Genomic DNA, 13,755 nt, shown 5'->3' on the forward strand with positions numbered 1-13,755 from the left:
GTTTTTTTCCTTGCAATTCTTAATTATATCACACAATTATGAATTTTTTTACACAATACTAAGTTTAATACTTGCGATTTTGATTTTTTCAGTTAAAGGGGTCATCGGATGCCCAATTTCCACAGGTTGAAATGATTCTTTAGGGTCTTAATGAAAAGCCTAAAATATAATTTGGTTTAAAATTCTCAATGGTGGTGTAAAACAACACCCTTTTTACCTTGCAAAAATCAACCCATTCTGATGGATTGTTCCTTCATCTGAGAACGGCTCGATTTGAAAAAGGGGATATTATTTTTACAGATTAATTAAAAACCACTGCATGGATTTTTATCATTATAGGGTCGATTTGTACATACACTGACAACACACATTAATGTTCAAACAACATGTAAAAGTGAACTTTGCATTCAATGACCCCTTTAACAATTTTGTCAGAATTCACAATTCTGACTTTTTCTTCATAATTCTGAATTTATATCTTGCATTTTAGATTTTTTTTTCTTGCAATTCTGAGTTTTTATCTTGCAATTAAACATTTCTCAGAACTGTGAGAAAAACTGGTGAAAAACAGCTTCAAACTTTAAATCTCTTGTCAAAATGCATCATTTTCAGACCACACAAGGCCTAACATCAACAAACCTTCCAGTTAAACTCAACTTTGTCAAGCCAGCATTCAGAGATTGCCTAGTTGATGTGTGTCCTTTCATCAGCGGTTTGTCCGCAAGTCTTTGAGCTTTGGAATGCTGTTGATCTGCCCCATATTGAACTCAGCGTGAGTTTTGCTCAGCCTTGGTTTGGGGATTGTGTTTGGCAGTGAGAGAATTCATTCTGGCAGCTATAAGCTGTTTTTTTCCATGCTAAGGAGACTTCAGTGACCTTATCTCCACGGGACGTACCAATGACGGAAACTATTTAACACGCCTCACCAGCGATGGGACGGCATTGAACTCTTTGGAAGCTCCTCGTACCAAAGTATCTCGACATGGTAGGTCAATGTAATGCTCTTAAAAACCCTTAATCTGAGAATAAGAATATGTCAGTCTTCAGCTCATGACTCATGTTTGCTTCACAGATGAACTGCATAAGTTTAGTCTGTCTTCTTCTGTGCACGGGAGTGTCTTCTTTCAGATTTGAGGAGTTGACGCAATACGTGAACAGCCATGAGGAGGAATTTATTGAGGTATTTATTTGTTGGGATGTTATGATATCTGTTTGCACTGAGTTAATCTGAATTAGTACTCTTGTGTCCAAACTCTATGAGCTCAGAATGACAACATCCATCCGCTGTGACATCTTCATGACTCTTTATTGATGCATTTATCTTTGCAGAAATGCAACACAATCAGCTGCAGATTGTAGAAGACCTAGTTGTTTATTTGAGCTCAGATAAGACGCCTCAAAATTGCACAGACCTTTTTTCTTTAATGATTCAGTGACGTCAGCACAGGCTGTTGATGAAGAAAGAGTCCTGCACACGACACAAGGGCAAAAGTATATATTATTGTGGCCATGATTCATTTTGTCCCCTCGTTTTTAGAATCTGTTCCCTCATTTTAGTCGAATCTTGGCCATGATTTACTATTCCTTCGCTCATTTGAGAAAATTCCCTCATTTTAGTAAATTGTTCTGTCATTTTAGTAATTCTTCTCATTGTTTAAGTAAATGGGTCTCTTATTTTCATAATTTGTTACCTTGTTAATTAAACAATTCTGACTTTTTTCTTGTAGTCCTGAGATTACATCTTGCAATAGCAACATTTTTCTAACAATTCTGACTTTTTTCTTGTAGTTCTAACATCAATCTCACAATTCCGACTTTTTTCCTCATAATTCTGAGTTTATATCTTACAATTTCAACTTTTTTCTTGTAGTTCTAAACTCAATCTCACAGTTCTGACTTTTTTCTTGTAGTTCTGAGATTACATCTTGCAATATCGACTTTTTTAAACTCAATCTCACAATTTCAACGTTTTTCTTGTAGTTCTAAGAGCTATCTCACAATTCTCACAATTTTTTCTTGTAGTTCTGATCTTATATCTCGAATTCTTTTTTTCTTGTTTTCTCACAATTCTTTTTTCTTGTTTCTGATTATCTTGCAATATCGACTTTTTTTCCTCATAATTCTGAGTTTTAATCTTACAATTTCAACTTTTTCTTGTAGTTCTAAGATCAATCTCAAAATTCTGACTTTTGTCTTGCAGTTCTGATCTTATATCTCGCAATTCCATTTTTTTTTTTTTTTTCTTGTAGTTCTGAGTTTAATCTCACAATTCTGACTTTTTTCTTGTAGTTCTGAGATTACATCTTGCAATATTGACTTTTTTCCTCATAATTCGTAGTTTATCTCTCACAATTTCAACTTTTTTCTTGTAGTTCTAAGCTCAATCTCACAATGCTGCTACTTCTGAGTTTATATTTAGTAATTCCGACTTTTTTCTTGTAGTTTTGATCTTATATCTTCCAATTTCGACTTTTTTCCCCTCACAATTCTGTTTATATTTCGCAATTCCGACTCATTTCTTGCAATTCTGAGTTCATATCTCACAATTTAAACTTTTTTTCATGTAGTTCTGAACTTACATCTTGCAATATCAACTTTTTTTACCTCGCAATTCTTTTTAGTAAATCTTTCCATTGTTTACGTAAACTGTTCAATCATTTTAGTAATTTGTTTCCTAATTTTAGTCACCCGTTCCCTCGTTTTAATAAACTGTTTGCCAATTTTAGTAAATTGTTTCTTTGTTTTAGGACCTTGTGGCTATGTTGTACTGATCTTTTTCAATTCACATTTAGTTCAACATCTCGTCTGCCTAATTCAGTTCAGACTGACGCTTATAAATTGAAACAGAGCCAGTTCTGTGTTTCTCAGTTTTGCTGAAGTGTGTTTGGCATCCATATTTTGTCTTTTTCAGACTCTGAGACAGTGGATCGCTGTGGAGAGCGACTCCAGCGATGTTACGAAGCGATCTGACTTACACAGAATGATGGACATGACGGCAGAGAAACTGCGTCTCATTGGAGGAAGTGTGGAAATGGTGGATGTCGGGACACAGTCGGTCAGATCACGTCTAACTAATTCTTACCAGCTGTAATCTTTGATTAGAACAGCTCCACTATTAAACTTCTGAAAATGATTAGAGTTAACCGTCGTGTCCATCTCTCGTACAGCTGCCCAATGGAAGCAGCATTGCTCTGCCCAAAGTGGTCACAGCTCAGTTCGGCAGCGATCCCAGTAAACGCACCGTCTGTGTGTACGGTCACGTGGACGTCCAGCCTGCCAAGAAAGAGGACGGATGGGCAACAGAACCGTACGAGCTCACAGATATCGATGGTAACCCTGAACCAGTCTCACTGATATACTGCTATAGTTTTGGTTAATTTTTTTAAATTACTTTTTTTTTTTTTTTTTTATCATTTCTGTTTTTACTTTAATTTTAATTTTAGGTTTTTTTTTTTTTTTTTTAGGTTTTGTTACTTCTATTAGCTTTTTTGTTGATAACTTAAGAACAAAAAGAGAAAAGCATTAAAAGTAAGGCCATTTGTTTGATTTTGGCATTGGTGGGGACATGACAGACAACAGACATGTAATTATTTGATCAAAATTATTGCTAGGGACAGTTTAGTAGTTGCTGATGTTGGTAGGGACATGTCATAACACCTCAATAAATTCTACACCCTTAAAAATCATAACAAGCAATGCCTGACTTTGGAAACAACAGTTCTACAGATCAAACCACAAATTCATGAGATTACCCAAATTTTATTAAAAGATTGTGGACGTAATTATAATATTAGTCAGACACTGAAGCAAGTTGGGGACACTCCTAAGTCCCGATCTGAATCAAATGATTCGCGAACCGCACCGGAGTCCCGCTCTGAATCGAATGATTTGTGAATCGCACCAAAGTCCCGATCTGAATCGAATGATTCGCGAAACGCACCGGAGTCCCGCTCTGAATCAAATAATTCGCGAACCGCACCAGAGTCCCGATTTGAATCAAATGATTCGCGAACCGCACCGGAGTCCCGCTCTGAATCGAATGATTCGCGAACCGCACCAAAGTCCCGATCTGAATCAAATGATTCGTGAACCGCACCAATGTCCCGATCTGAATCAGATTTTTTGTGAACCGCACCAAAGTCCCGATCTGAATCGAATGATTTGTGAATCGCACCAATGTCCCGATCTGAATCAAATGATTCGCGAACCGCACCAATGTCCCGATTTGAATCAAATGATTCGCGAACCGCACCGGAGTCCCGCTCTGAATCGAATGATTTGTGAATCGCACCAATGTCCCGATCTGAATCAAATGATTCGCGAACCGCACCAATGTCCCGATTTGAATCAAATGATTCGCGAACCACACCGGAGTCCCGCTCTGAATCGAATGATTTGTGAATCGCACCAAAGTCCCGATCTGAATCAAATGATTCGTGAACCGCACCAATGTCCCGATCTGAATCAGATTTTTTGTGAACCGCACCAAAGTCCCGATCTGAATCGAATGATTCGTGAACCACCCCGGAGTCCCAATCTGAATCAAATGATTCGCGAAACGCACCAATGTCCCGATCTGAATCAAATGATTCACAAACTGCACCAAAGTCCCGATTTGAATCAAATGATTCGTGAAACGCACCAATGTCCCGATCTGAATCAAATGATTCGTGAAACGCACCAATGTCCCGATCTGAATCAAATGATTTGTGAACCGCACCAATGTCCCGATCTGAATCAAATGATTCGCTAACCGCACCAATGTCCCGATCTGAATCAAATTATTTGTGAATCGCACCAAAGTCCCGATCTGAATCGAATGATTCGTGAACCACCCCGGAGTCCCGATCTGAATCAGATGATTTAAGAATTTGATCTGGTTTATGCTAGTGAATCGTTTGAAATGAATCGAAATCATGAGTTTGAATCAATCAAGTGGTTCCAGCATAAATGACTCACTCAGCTGATTCGGTTCATCTGTTCCTCTTTTCATGTCTTCAGTCATGTTTACACGACAGTGTCAGTACTACTACTGGCTTAGCTCGACAGTTTTTATTTTATTATATTTTATTTATATTTATATTTTTATTTCTGTTAATATTTATTTGTTCTCTGTTAAAGTTTTTATATTTAATTTTATTTCACTTAAAGTTTAATTTAATTTCAAGTAACAAAAATGTTTTTCTTTTAGATTTTTTCTTTTAATTTTCAAAACCAAAATACCACAAATAATCACTTTAGTCAGTAGTTTCAGGGCCGTGATCATTTTGTCTCACGTCTGTCAGTAATAGCAGATATTTGCCTATAAAAGCTGTTTACCCTGTGAAACACTGTCTAACAGTTTGAGTTTCTGACATGTAAGAAAAACAGACAATGTTATGATTATTTAACTTCTAGGAAATCTGTATGGAAGAGGAGCATCTGACAATAAAGCACCAGTGTTGGCCTGGATCCATACGGTGGAGGTCTACAAAGCCCTGAACATCGTAAGACACGATCAAATCAAAAGAAACGCAGCAGGTTTCCTTTGAGTTTCTGAAGTTCAAACTGTGTTTCTTACAGGATCTGCCGGTGAACGTTAAATTCATCATCGAGGGAATGGAGGAGACCGGCTCTAACGGCCTGGACGACATGATTGTGGCTCAGAAAGACTCGTTCTTCTCAGACGTGGATTATACCATCATCTCAGACTGCGTCTGGCTCAGCAAACGACCCGCGCTCACGTACGGGACCAGAGGAAACTGCTACTTCTTCGCCGAGGTCCAGAGATCAAACCATTCACATGTGTTTAGTTTTACGACAGCAAACATTATATTTAATACACGTCCACGTGGCTTGAGCCTTAAATTATGGTAAAAATTAGGGTGAGATCATTATGGTGCGGGTCAGATGGACCCTAATTAGATTCAATACAATTCGCCAAAAATCATACTATGAATTGTTTTCACACACATGATTTTTTCCTAAAAGAATGTTCACTATTTTTTAATTTCGTAACAATTTAATTTTATTTTATTTTATTTTTTATTTATTTACATTTTAACAAGAAGTGTGAAAAAGCCCAAGATCATGGGTTCGATTCGATGATTAAGTTATTGATTATGTAAGTATTCGATTCACACAAGATAAAGTCTAGTACTGAAATATTATTTTAGTTTTTATATATTTGAATGAGGTTATATTTTTAATATTTTTGATTTTCATTTTACTTTTATAAATTTTGTTTGGTCATTTTCAGTATTTTTTTATATGTCTATATATTTATTTATATATTATACTAAAATATACAAAAATATACAACAACATTATTAAAAATAATTAAAATAAAATGAAACTGGAAAACATATTTAAAAAAAAAAAAAAATTAAAATTATTCTGTGTGATTTCCTGAAGCACAACGCCAATATCATGGGTTCGATTCAAGGTGATTATAGTTAACAAACTAAAATTGAAACTAAAATTAAAACCATAAAATATAAATTTCATTACTTGAAATAAATATTCCATTAAATAAAATGCAAAAACCTTTATCTCAGCTAGTTGCATTTCTTATTTTAATTTAGTTTAACATAACTAAAAATAAAACAAAAAAAAATAACTAAAAATAAAATTATAAATTAAAAAATTATAAAAACTAGATAAACAGAACTACTAAAATGTACAAAAATATACAACAAAATATATATTTACATATGAAAATAATTAATAAACACATAACAGTATCTCAACGATACTAAAATTGGTTTGATTCTAGCAAAATGAACTTGAATAAACAGATAAAAATGTACACTATCAGTGTGAATTTCTTAAAACTAAAAGCATCTGCCAAATGCTTGAGTGTAAATGTAAAAACTCTTAGAGTATAGCTGAGAAACTGACATAAAGGCATAAAATTGAAAAAGGTACAGCTACTTTGAACCATGAAATTTGACCTGCGAATGAACAGGTTAACCATTATTTCTGACAAGTCAAAAACCAATGTGGGTCAAACTGACTTGCAGCATAATATATGTAGTGTGTTGGGTGTTAAAACTGTGTTTCTCTTGTGATGCCGCAGGTCGAGGGGCCCAAGAAGGATTTGCACTCCGGTGTTTACGGAGGAACAGTAATCGAGCCGATGACGGACCTGATCGGCATCTTAGGTGCTTATTAAATCTTCAGCGTTTTAGACGTATTATCATGATCTGTATTTAAAACATTCGTTTTGTTCGACAGACAAACTGATCAGCCCCAGCGGGAAGATCCTGATCCCCGGCATTAGAGAAGCAGTGGCGCATCTGTCTGACGACGAGTGGAGGATGTACCAAGACATTCAGTTTGATCTGGAGACCTACAAACAAGACGTCGGCATGAGCCAACTCATGTACACCAACAAGGCAAGACAAAAGACGCCAGTTCTTAAGGAACAGTTCCTCACAGGTCTCCTTGAGTCAGATGAAAGATTTTTTATATTGTTTAGAAATTTAGGAAATTCATGTATTCTCTTAATTCTTCAAGTTACATTTTTTTTTTGTTATTTTTTAGTTAAGTTTTAGTTAATACATATATATAATTTTGTTTTTTGTTTTTTTAATGGTTTTAGTTTGTCATTTTAGTACTAAATGTTAAACTAGATGAAAATGAGAAATGCTGCTGAACTGGCTGAAATAAAACAAGTTTTATTTAATTTTTATTTCAGTTAAAATTTTTATGGTTTATTTTGTTATTTTAGTACTAAACGTTAAAGTAAATGACCAGCTGAAATAAAATTTAAAAGGTTAGCTTTTTTATATTTTATTTTATTTTATTTCCGTTAAAGTTTTTTTTAAATTAGTAATTATATTTTTATGGTCTTAGTTTATTTTAGTCTATAAAAAAGTTAAATTAAGCAAAAATGAGAAATGTAGCTGTAACAATTAGCTGAAATAAAATTTTAATTTAAAAAAAAAAAAATAAAAAAAAGTAAAAAAGTAAAAAAAAGTTTAATTTTTTATTTATTTCATTTAAAAAAATATTTGAATTAGCAAAAAAGTTTTTAATGGTTTTTGTTTTAGTTATTTTGGTACTAAACAATAACTAAATGGCTATCTAAAATAAAATTAGGTTAACTTTTTTATTTTATTTTACTTCATTTTATTTTATATTTATTTTTGTTGGTTTTAGTTTGTTATTTTAGTACTAAATGTTAAACTAAAAGGTTAACATTTTCATTTTATTTTATTTCCGTTAAAGTTTTTTTTAAATTAGTAATTATATTTTTATGGTTTTAGTTTATTTTAGTCTATAAAAAAGTTAAAATGTAGCTGTAACAATTAGCTGAAATAAAATAAATTTAATTTTTTATTTATTTCATTTAAAAAAATATTTGAATTAGCAAAAAAGTTTTTAATTTAGTTTTTTTTATTTAATATTTATTTCATCACTAAACAAAAATGATAAATATTGCCTTGATGACTATCTGAAATCAAACTATATATATATATATTTTTTTTTTTTTTTTTTTGATCTCAGTTAATTGCTTTCAGTTAATTAATAATTTACTTCTTCAAGTAACAAAAATGTTTTTCATGGTTTTAGTTTTAATTTTAATTATAATTATTTTAGTACTTAATAACTACATACCTATCTGAAATAAAATTAGTATTTTTTTTTTTTCAGTTAAAAGTTAAATTTTTGTTGGTTTTAGTTTGTTATTTTAGTACTAAATGTTAAACTAAAAGGTTAACATTTTCATTTTATTTTATTTCAGTTAAATGTTTTTTTCCAAGTACATTTTTTTTATGGTTTCGGTTTGTTATTTTAGTCCTAAAGGTTAAACTAAACTAAACTAAAAAAAAAAAAAAAAAAATAAAAATAAAAAATAAATTAATAATAAAAATTAAAATAATAATAATAATAATAATAATAATAATAATAATAATAATAAGTAAAATAAGCAATTAATAACATTTTTATATTTTGTTTTATTTCAGGCAAAGTTAATTTTAAGTAACATTTTTAATGGTTTTAGTTTGAGTTAACTATAATCCTGTCTGTAACTAAACTACTTCAATTGCAAGTGTTTAGTTCAGACTTTGGTTAAAGTGTCTTTTCACTGTCAAAACTGAAAAACATGAACATTTCTCAGACGTGATCATGTTTTCCACCAGTAACAGCAGATATTTGTCTAAAAACCTCTTTGCCAGCAATAGCAGATGTAGTAAAAGATGCCAGTTTTTAAGCAACAGTTCCTCACAAGACTTCATTTAGTCGATATTCCAAGCCTGAAAATTCCGGTTATTGATGTTCCCTGCATCATCAGGTGGATCTGCTCGCCCATCGCTGGCGTCACCCGACCGTGTCGATCCACGGCATCGAGGGCGCCTTCTCCTCCTCTGGTACCAAGACTGTGATTCCGGCTAAGGTCATCGGCAAGTTCTCCATTCGTCAGGTTCCCAACATGGATCCGGCCGTGGTGGAAAAGCAGGTGAAGCAGACGAAGCTCATTTTAACGCGTAGAAACGTCTGAAACGACGACTGTATAACCGGCTCTTTTCAACCCCAGGTGACGGATTATTTGCGCTCAGTGTTTGCAAAGCGCAACAGTCCCAACAAACTCAACGTCACCATGGTCATCGGAGCCAAACCCTGGCTGGCCGATCCCAAACATCCGCTGTACGAAGCCGGAAAAGCGGCGGTCAAGAGAGGTGCGGCGCTGCACATCCACACACTTCAATGACAATCCCAGTCTCACACATTTTCTCTGTTTTACTGATAAAACAACATTGCAGATGACGTAAATGAATACAGAGTCTTTAACTTTGATTTTTTTTTGTTCTTTGTTGCTGTTTTAAGCAACTTAAGACTTTATCAACAATCTTTTATATGGACAAAATGCATGTGAAAAACAAGTCTAGACTGGCAAAAATACAATTATGCCAGTTTAGTCTTAATTATTTACTAGATTCAATTCACACAAGATAAAGTTTAGTATTGAGATACTAGTTTAGTTTTTATATTTTGAATTAGGTTATATTTTATATTTTTGATTTTCATTTTAATTTTAGTCATTTTGTTTTGTTTTTGTCATTTCTGTCTTTTTTTTTGTAATATGTTTTATATATATAAATTTTTCACTTTAATTTCATTTAAATTTGAGCCCTTTTATTGCATGTTTTTGTTTTTTAAAACATCTATATAATTTTGTCATCTTTTTTTGCCTATATAGGTTTTATACATTTTTCACTATAATTTAATTTTAATGTGAGTCATTTTATTTAGTCTTTTATTTCATTTATATGTCAATATAGTTTTTTTTTTCACTTTAATTTAAATTAAATTTTAGTCATTTTATTGTTTCTGTTTTTTTAAATAAATAAATTATTTAAATTTTTAATATTATTTTAGTATATCAAGTAATTAGAAAATGTAAAAAAAGAAAAATTAATATGAGATTTTTATTGTTTTAAAATTAATGTTGCTTTGGAAAATAGCTGAAATAATTAATATTAAAATAAAAAGCAATATTTAATTTCAGTTAACGTCTATTTTAAGTAATGAAAATTGGAATGGTTTTAAATTTAGTTTTTAGTTAACTAGAATATCCTTATAATAATAATAATAATAATAATGATAAACTTTACTTAAGATTTTCAGATCAAGTGACAACAAAGTGAAAAAAAGTTCACGAAAAAAAAATTCAAGTAAAAAATACTTGAAATAAAATAAACATTACATGAAATAAAATATAATTTAATAATTATAATAGTAATAATAATAATCAACTTTTTTACTTAATATTTTCATATAAAGTGACAAAAGTACAAAAGTGCAAAAACAAAAACAAAATTTCAAGTAAAAAATACTAGAAATAAAATAATCATTAAATGAAATAAAATATAATTTATTAATTTAACAGTAATAATAATAATAATCAACTTTTTTACTTAAGATTTTCTTATAAAGTGACGAAGTACAAAAGCGCAAACAAAAAAAAGTGACATTTTAAGTAAAAAAAACACTGGAAATAAAATATAATTTATTCATTATAATAGTATTAGTAATAATAATAATAATCAACAAAGTATAAAAGTGCAAACAAAAAGTAACATTTAAAGTAAAAAAATAAAAGTTTAAAAGTGCACGAACAAACTAAATTTCAAGCAAAAAAATACAAGTAGAAATAAAATAATCATTAAATGAAATAAATTATAATTTCCATTTAATATTAATTATTTTAGCTTGCTAATGGTAAGGCTATTATTGGTTATAATGATTTATAATAATTTGAATTGCTTGGTGTGGCTTTCAAAAACACTTCTGTAACCAAGATTCACAGCAACAGTCAAGCATTTGAGTGAGATGTTGAGGGTGATTGTGAGAGCGCACCTGTGTCCCGTAGTGTTTGACGTGGAGCCGGATCTGATCCGTGAAGGAGGCACGATTCCCATCGCCAGAACCTTCCAGGACGTCACGGGGAAGAGCATCATCATGCTGCCCATCGGAGGCTTCGACGACGGCCTGCACTCACAGAACGAGAAGATCAGCAGGTCACTGGAGCTTCTGAGTCTGTTAGAGGCCTTTTTTCTTCATGCAGATACACAAACTGTTTTATTTCTTATTTTTCAGATACAACTACATCGAGGGAACCAAACTGTTCATCGCCTACCTGCACGAAGTGTCTCAGATCAAGAAGTACTGATGTGGGATCTGGAACAAACAAACATCTCCATTACTACTAACAAATGCATTTCTCTGAACTGATGCAAATTCTGACAAAGATTTGTTGCTGGTGCAAATTAAACAAGTGTTTTGCAATGAATGTGCAGTGCTTTTACATTTGCATGAACTGAAGGGTCTGCATTTATACACTAGTGACTTTTATTTTGTAATTGTGCATTCTGCTAAAACAGGAAATTCCTTGAGAACATGTTAGGGTTGCCAGATATGCCAGATATAGGCATAAATGTTCAAACCACATCTGAGTAGTATTCTCATAAATACATTATATTTAATGCACTTCATGTGAATTAAATCATTTGAATTATGTCTATATATATATATATATATATATATATATATATATATATATATATATATATATGTACATACATTATAAATTTATATAATATATATTTATAATATAAATAAATATATTATAAATATATATTATACATTTATCACATTACATTTAAAAATTTTAGTCATTTTATTGCATTTTTTAAAACATCTATCTGTAAATATAGATATCAATAATAAAAAAAATAAAAACAAATAATAATAATATTAATAATATATAATAATACAAATATCTATATATTTATTAATAAGAAAATTAAAAACATTTAAATGAGAAATACTGCCTTAGCTAAAATAATTAATATTAAAAAGTTATATTTTATTTTAGTTAATGTTTATTTTATTTGTTTTAAATTGTATTAAGTTTAGTTTTAGTTAACTATAATATCCTTATAATAATGATTATAATAATAATAATAATAATAATAATAAAAATAAACTTTTTACTTAAGATTTTCATATAATGTGACAACAAAGTACGAAAGTGCAAACAAAAGTGACATTTGAAATTTTAAAAAAGTACAAATGAACACAAACAAAATTTCAAATGAAAAAAAAAATACTAAAAATAAAAAACATTAAATAAAATATAATTTAATAACAATACACTTTTTTAAACTTAATATTTACATATAAAGTGACAACAAAGTACAAAATTGCAAACAAAAAAGTGACATTTAAAGTAAAAAAAAAAAGTACAGAAGTACACAAACTAAATTTTAAGTAAACAAAATACTTAAAATAAAATAAACATTAAATAAAATATAATTTAATAATAATAAACTTTTTTTACTTAATATTTACATATAAAGTGACAAGGAAGTACAAAAATGCTAACAAAAAAGTGACATTTAAAGTAAAAAAATAAAGTACAAAAGTACACAAATAAACTACATTTTAAGAAAAAATACTATAAATAAAATAAACATTAAATGAGATAAAACAATTTCATAATAAAACTTTTTTACTTAAGATTTTCATATATAAAGTGACAATAAAATGCAAACAAAAAAGTGACATTTAAAATTAAGTAAAAATACTAGAAATAAAATAAACAACTGAAACAAAATAGAATTTAATAATAATAATAATAATAATAATAAACTACAAAAGTACACAAATAAACTAAATTAAGTAAAAAAAAATACTAGAAATAAAATAAACTAACTGAAATAAAACAGAATTTAATAATAATAATAATAAACTACAAAAGTACACAAATAAACTAAATTAACTAAAAAAAAAAACTAGAAATAAAATAAACTAACTGAAATAAAACAGAATTTAATAATAATAATAATAATAATAATAATAATAATAATAAACTACAAAAGTACACAAATAAACAAAATTAAGTAAAAAAAACTAGAAATAAAATAAACTAACTGAAATAAAACAGAATTTAATAATAATAATAATAATAATAATAATAATAATAATAATAATAATAATAAACTACAAAAGTACACAAATAAACAAAATTAAGTAAAAAAATACTAGAAATAAAATAAACATTAACTGAAACAAAATAGAATTTATTAATAATAAAAATAATAATAATAATAATAATAATAATAATAATAATAATAAACTACAAAAGTACACAAATAAACTAAGTAAAAAAATACTAGTAATAAAATAAACTAACTGAAATAAAACAGAATTTAATAATAATAATAATAATAATAAACTACAAAAGTACACAAATAAACTAAGTAA

The 13,755-nt window shown here is 29.7% G+C and overlaps 1 protein-coding gene across 1 annotated transcript; it reads left to right on the forward strand.

Moving 5' to 3' along the window:
• The first annotated feature begins 952 nt into the window (after positions 1-952).
• On the forward strand, positions 953-11,796 carry cndp1 (carnosine dipeptidase 1). The gene is made up of 12 exons (XM_051130912.1): positions 953-985; positions 1,073-1,180; positions 2,912-3,055; positions 3,168-3,330; positions 5,398-5,486; positions 5,563-5,760; positions 7,058-7,142; positions 7,216-7,376; positions 9,281-9,445; positions 9,524-9,665; positions 11,360-11,507; positions 11,587-11,796. Exons 1-12 carry the CDS (start codon positions 983-985, stop codon positions 11,657-11,659), a joined length of 1,479 nt encoding a protein of 492 aa, XP_050986869.1. The 5' UTR covers positions 953-982; the 3' UTR covers positions 11,660-11,796.
• Positions 11,797-13,755: the final 1,959 nt, after the last annotated feature.

Source organism: Labeo rohita, chromosome 16, assembly GCF_022985175.1.
Source record: "Labeo rohita strain BAU-BD-2019 chromosome 16, IGBB_LRoh.1.0, whole genome shotgun sequence".
Taxonomy (NCBI): domain Eukaryota; kingdom Metazoa; phylum Chordata; class Actinopteri; order Cypriniformes; family Cyprinidae; genus Labeo; species Labeo rohita.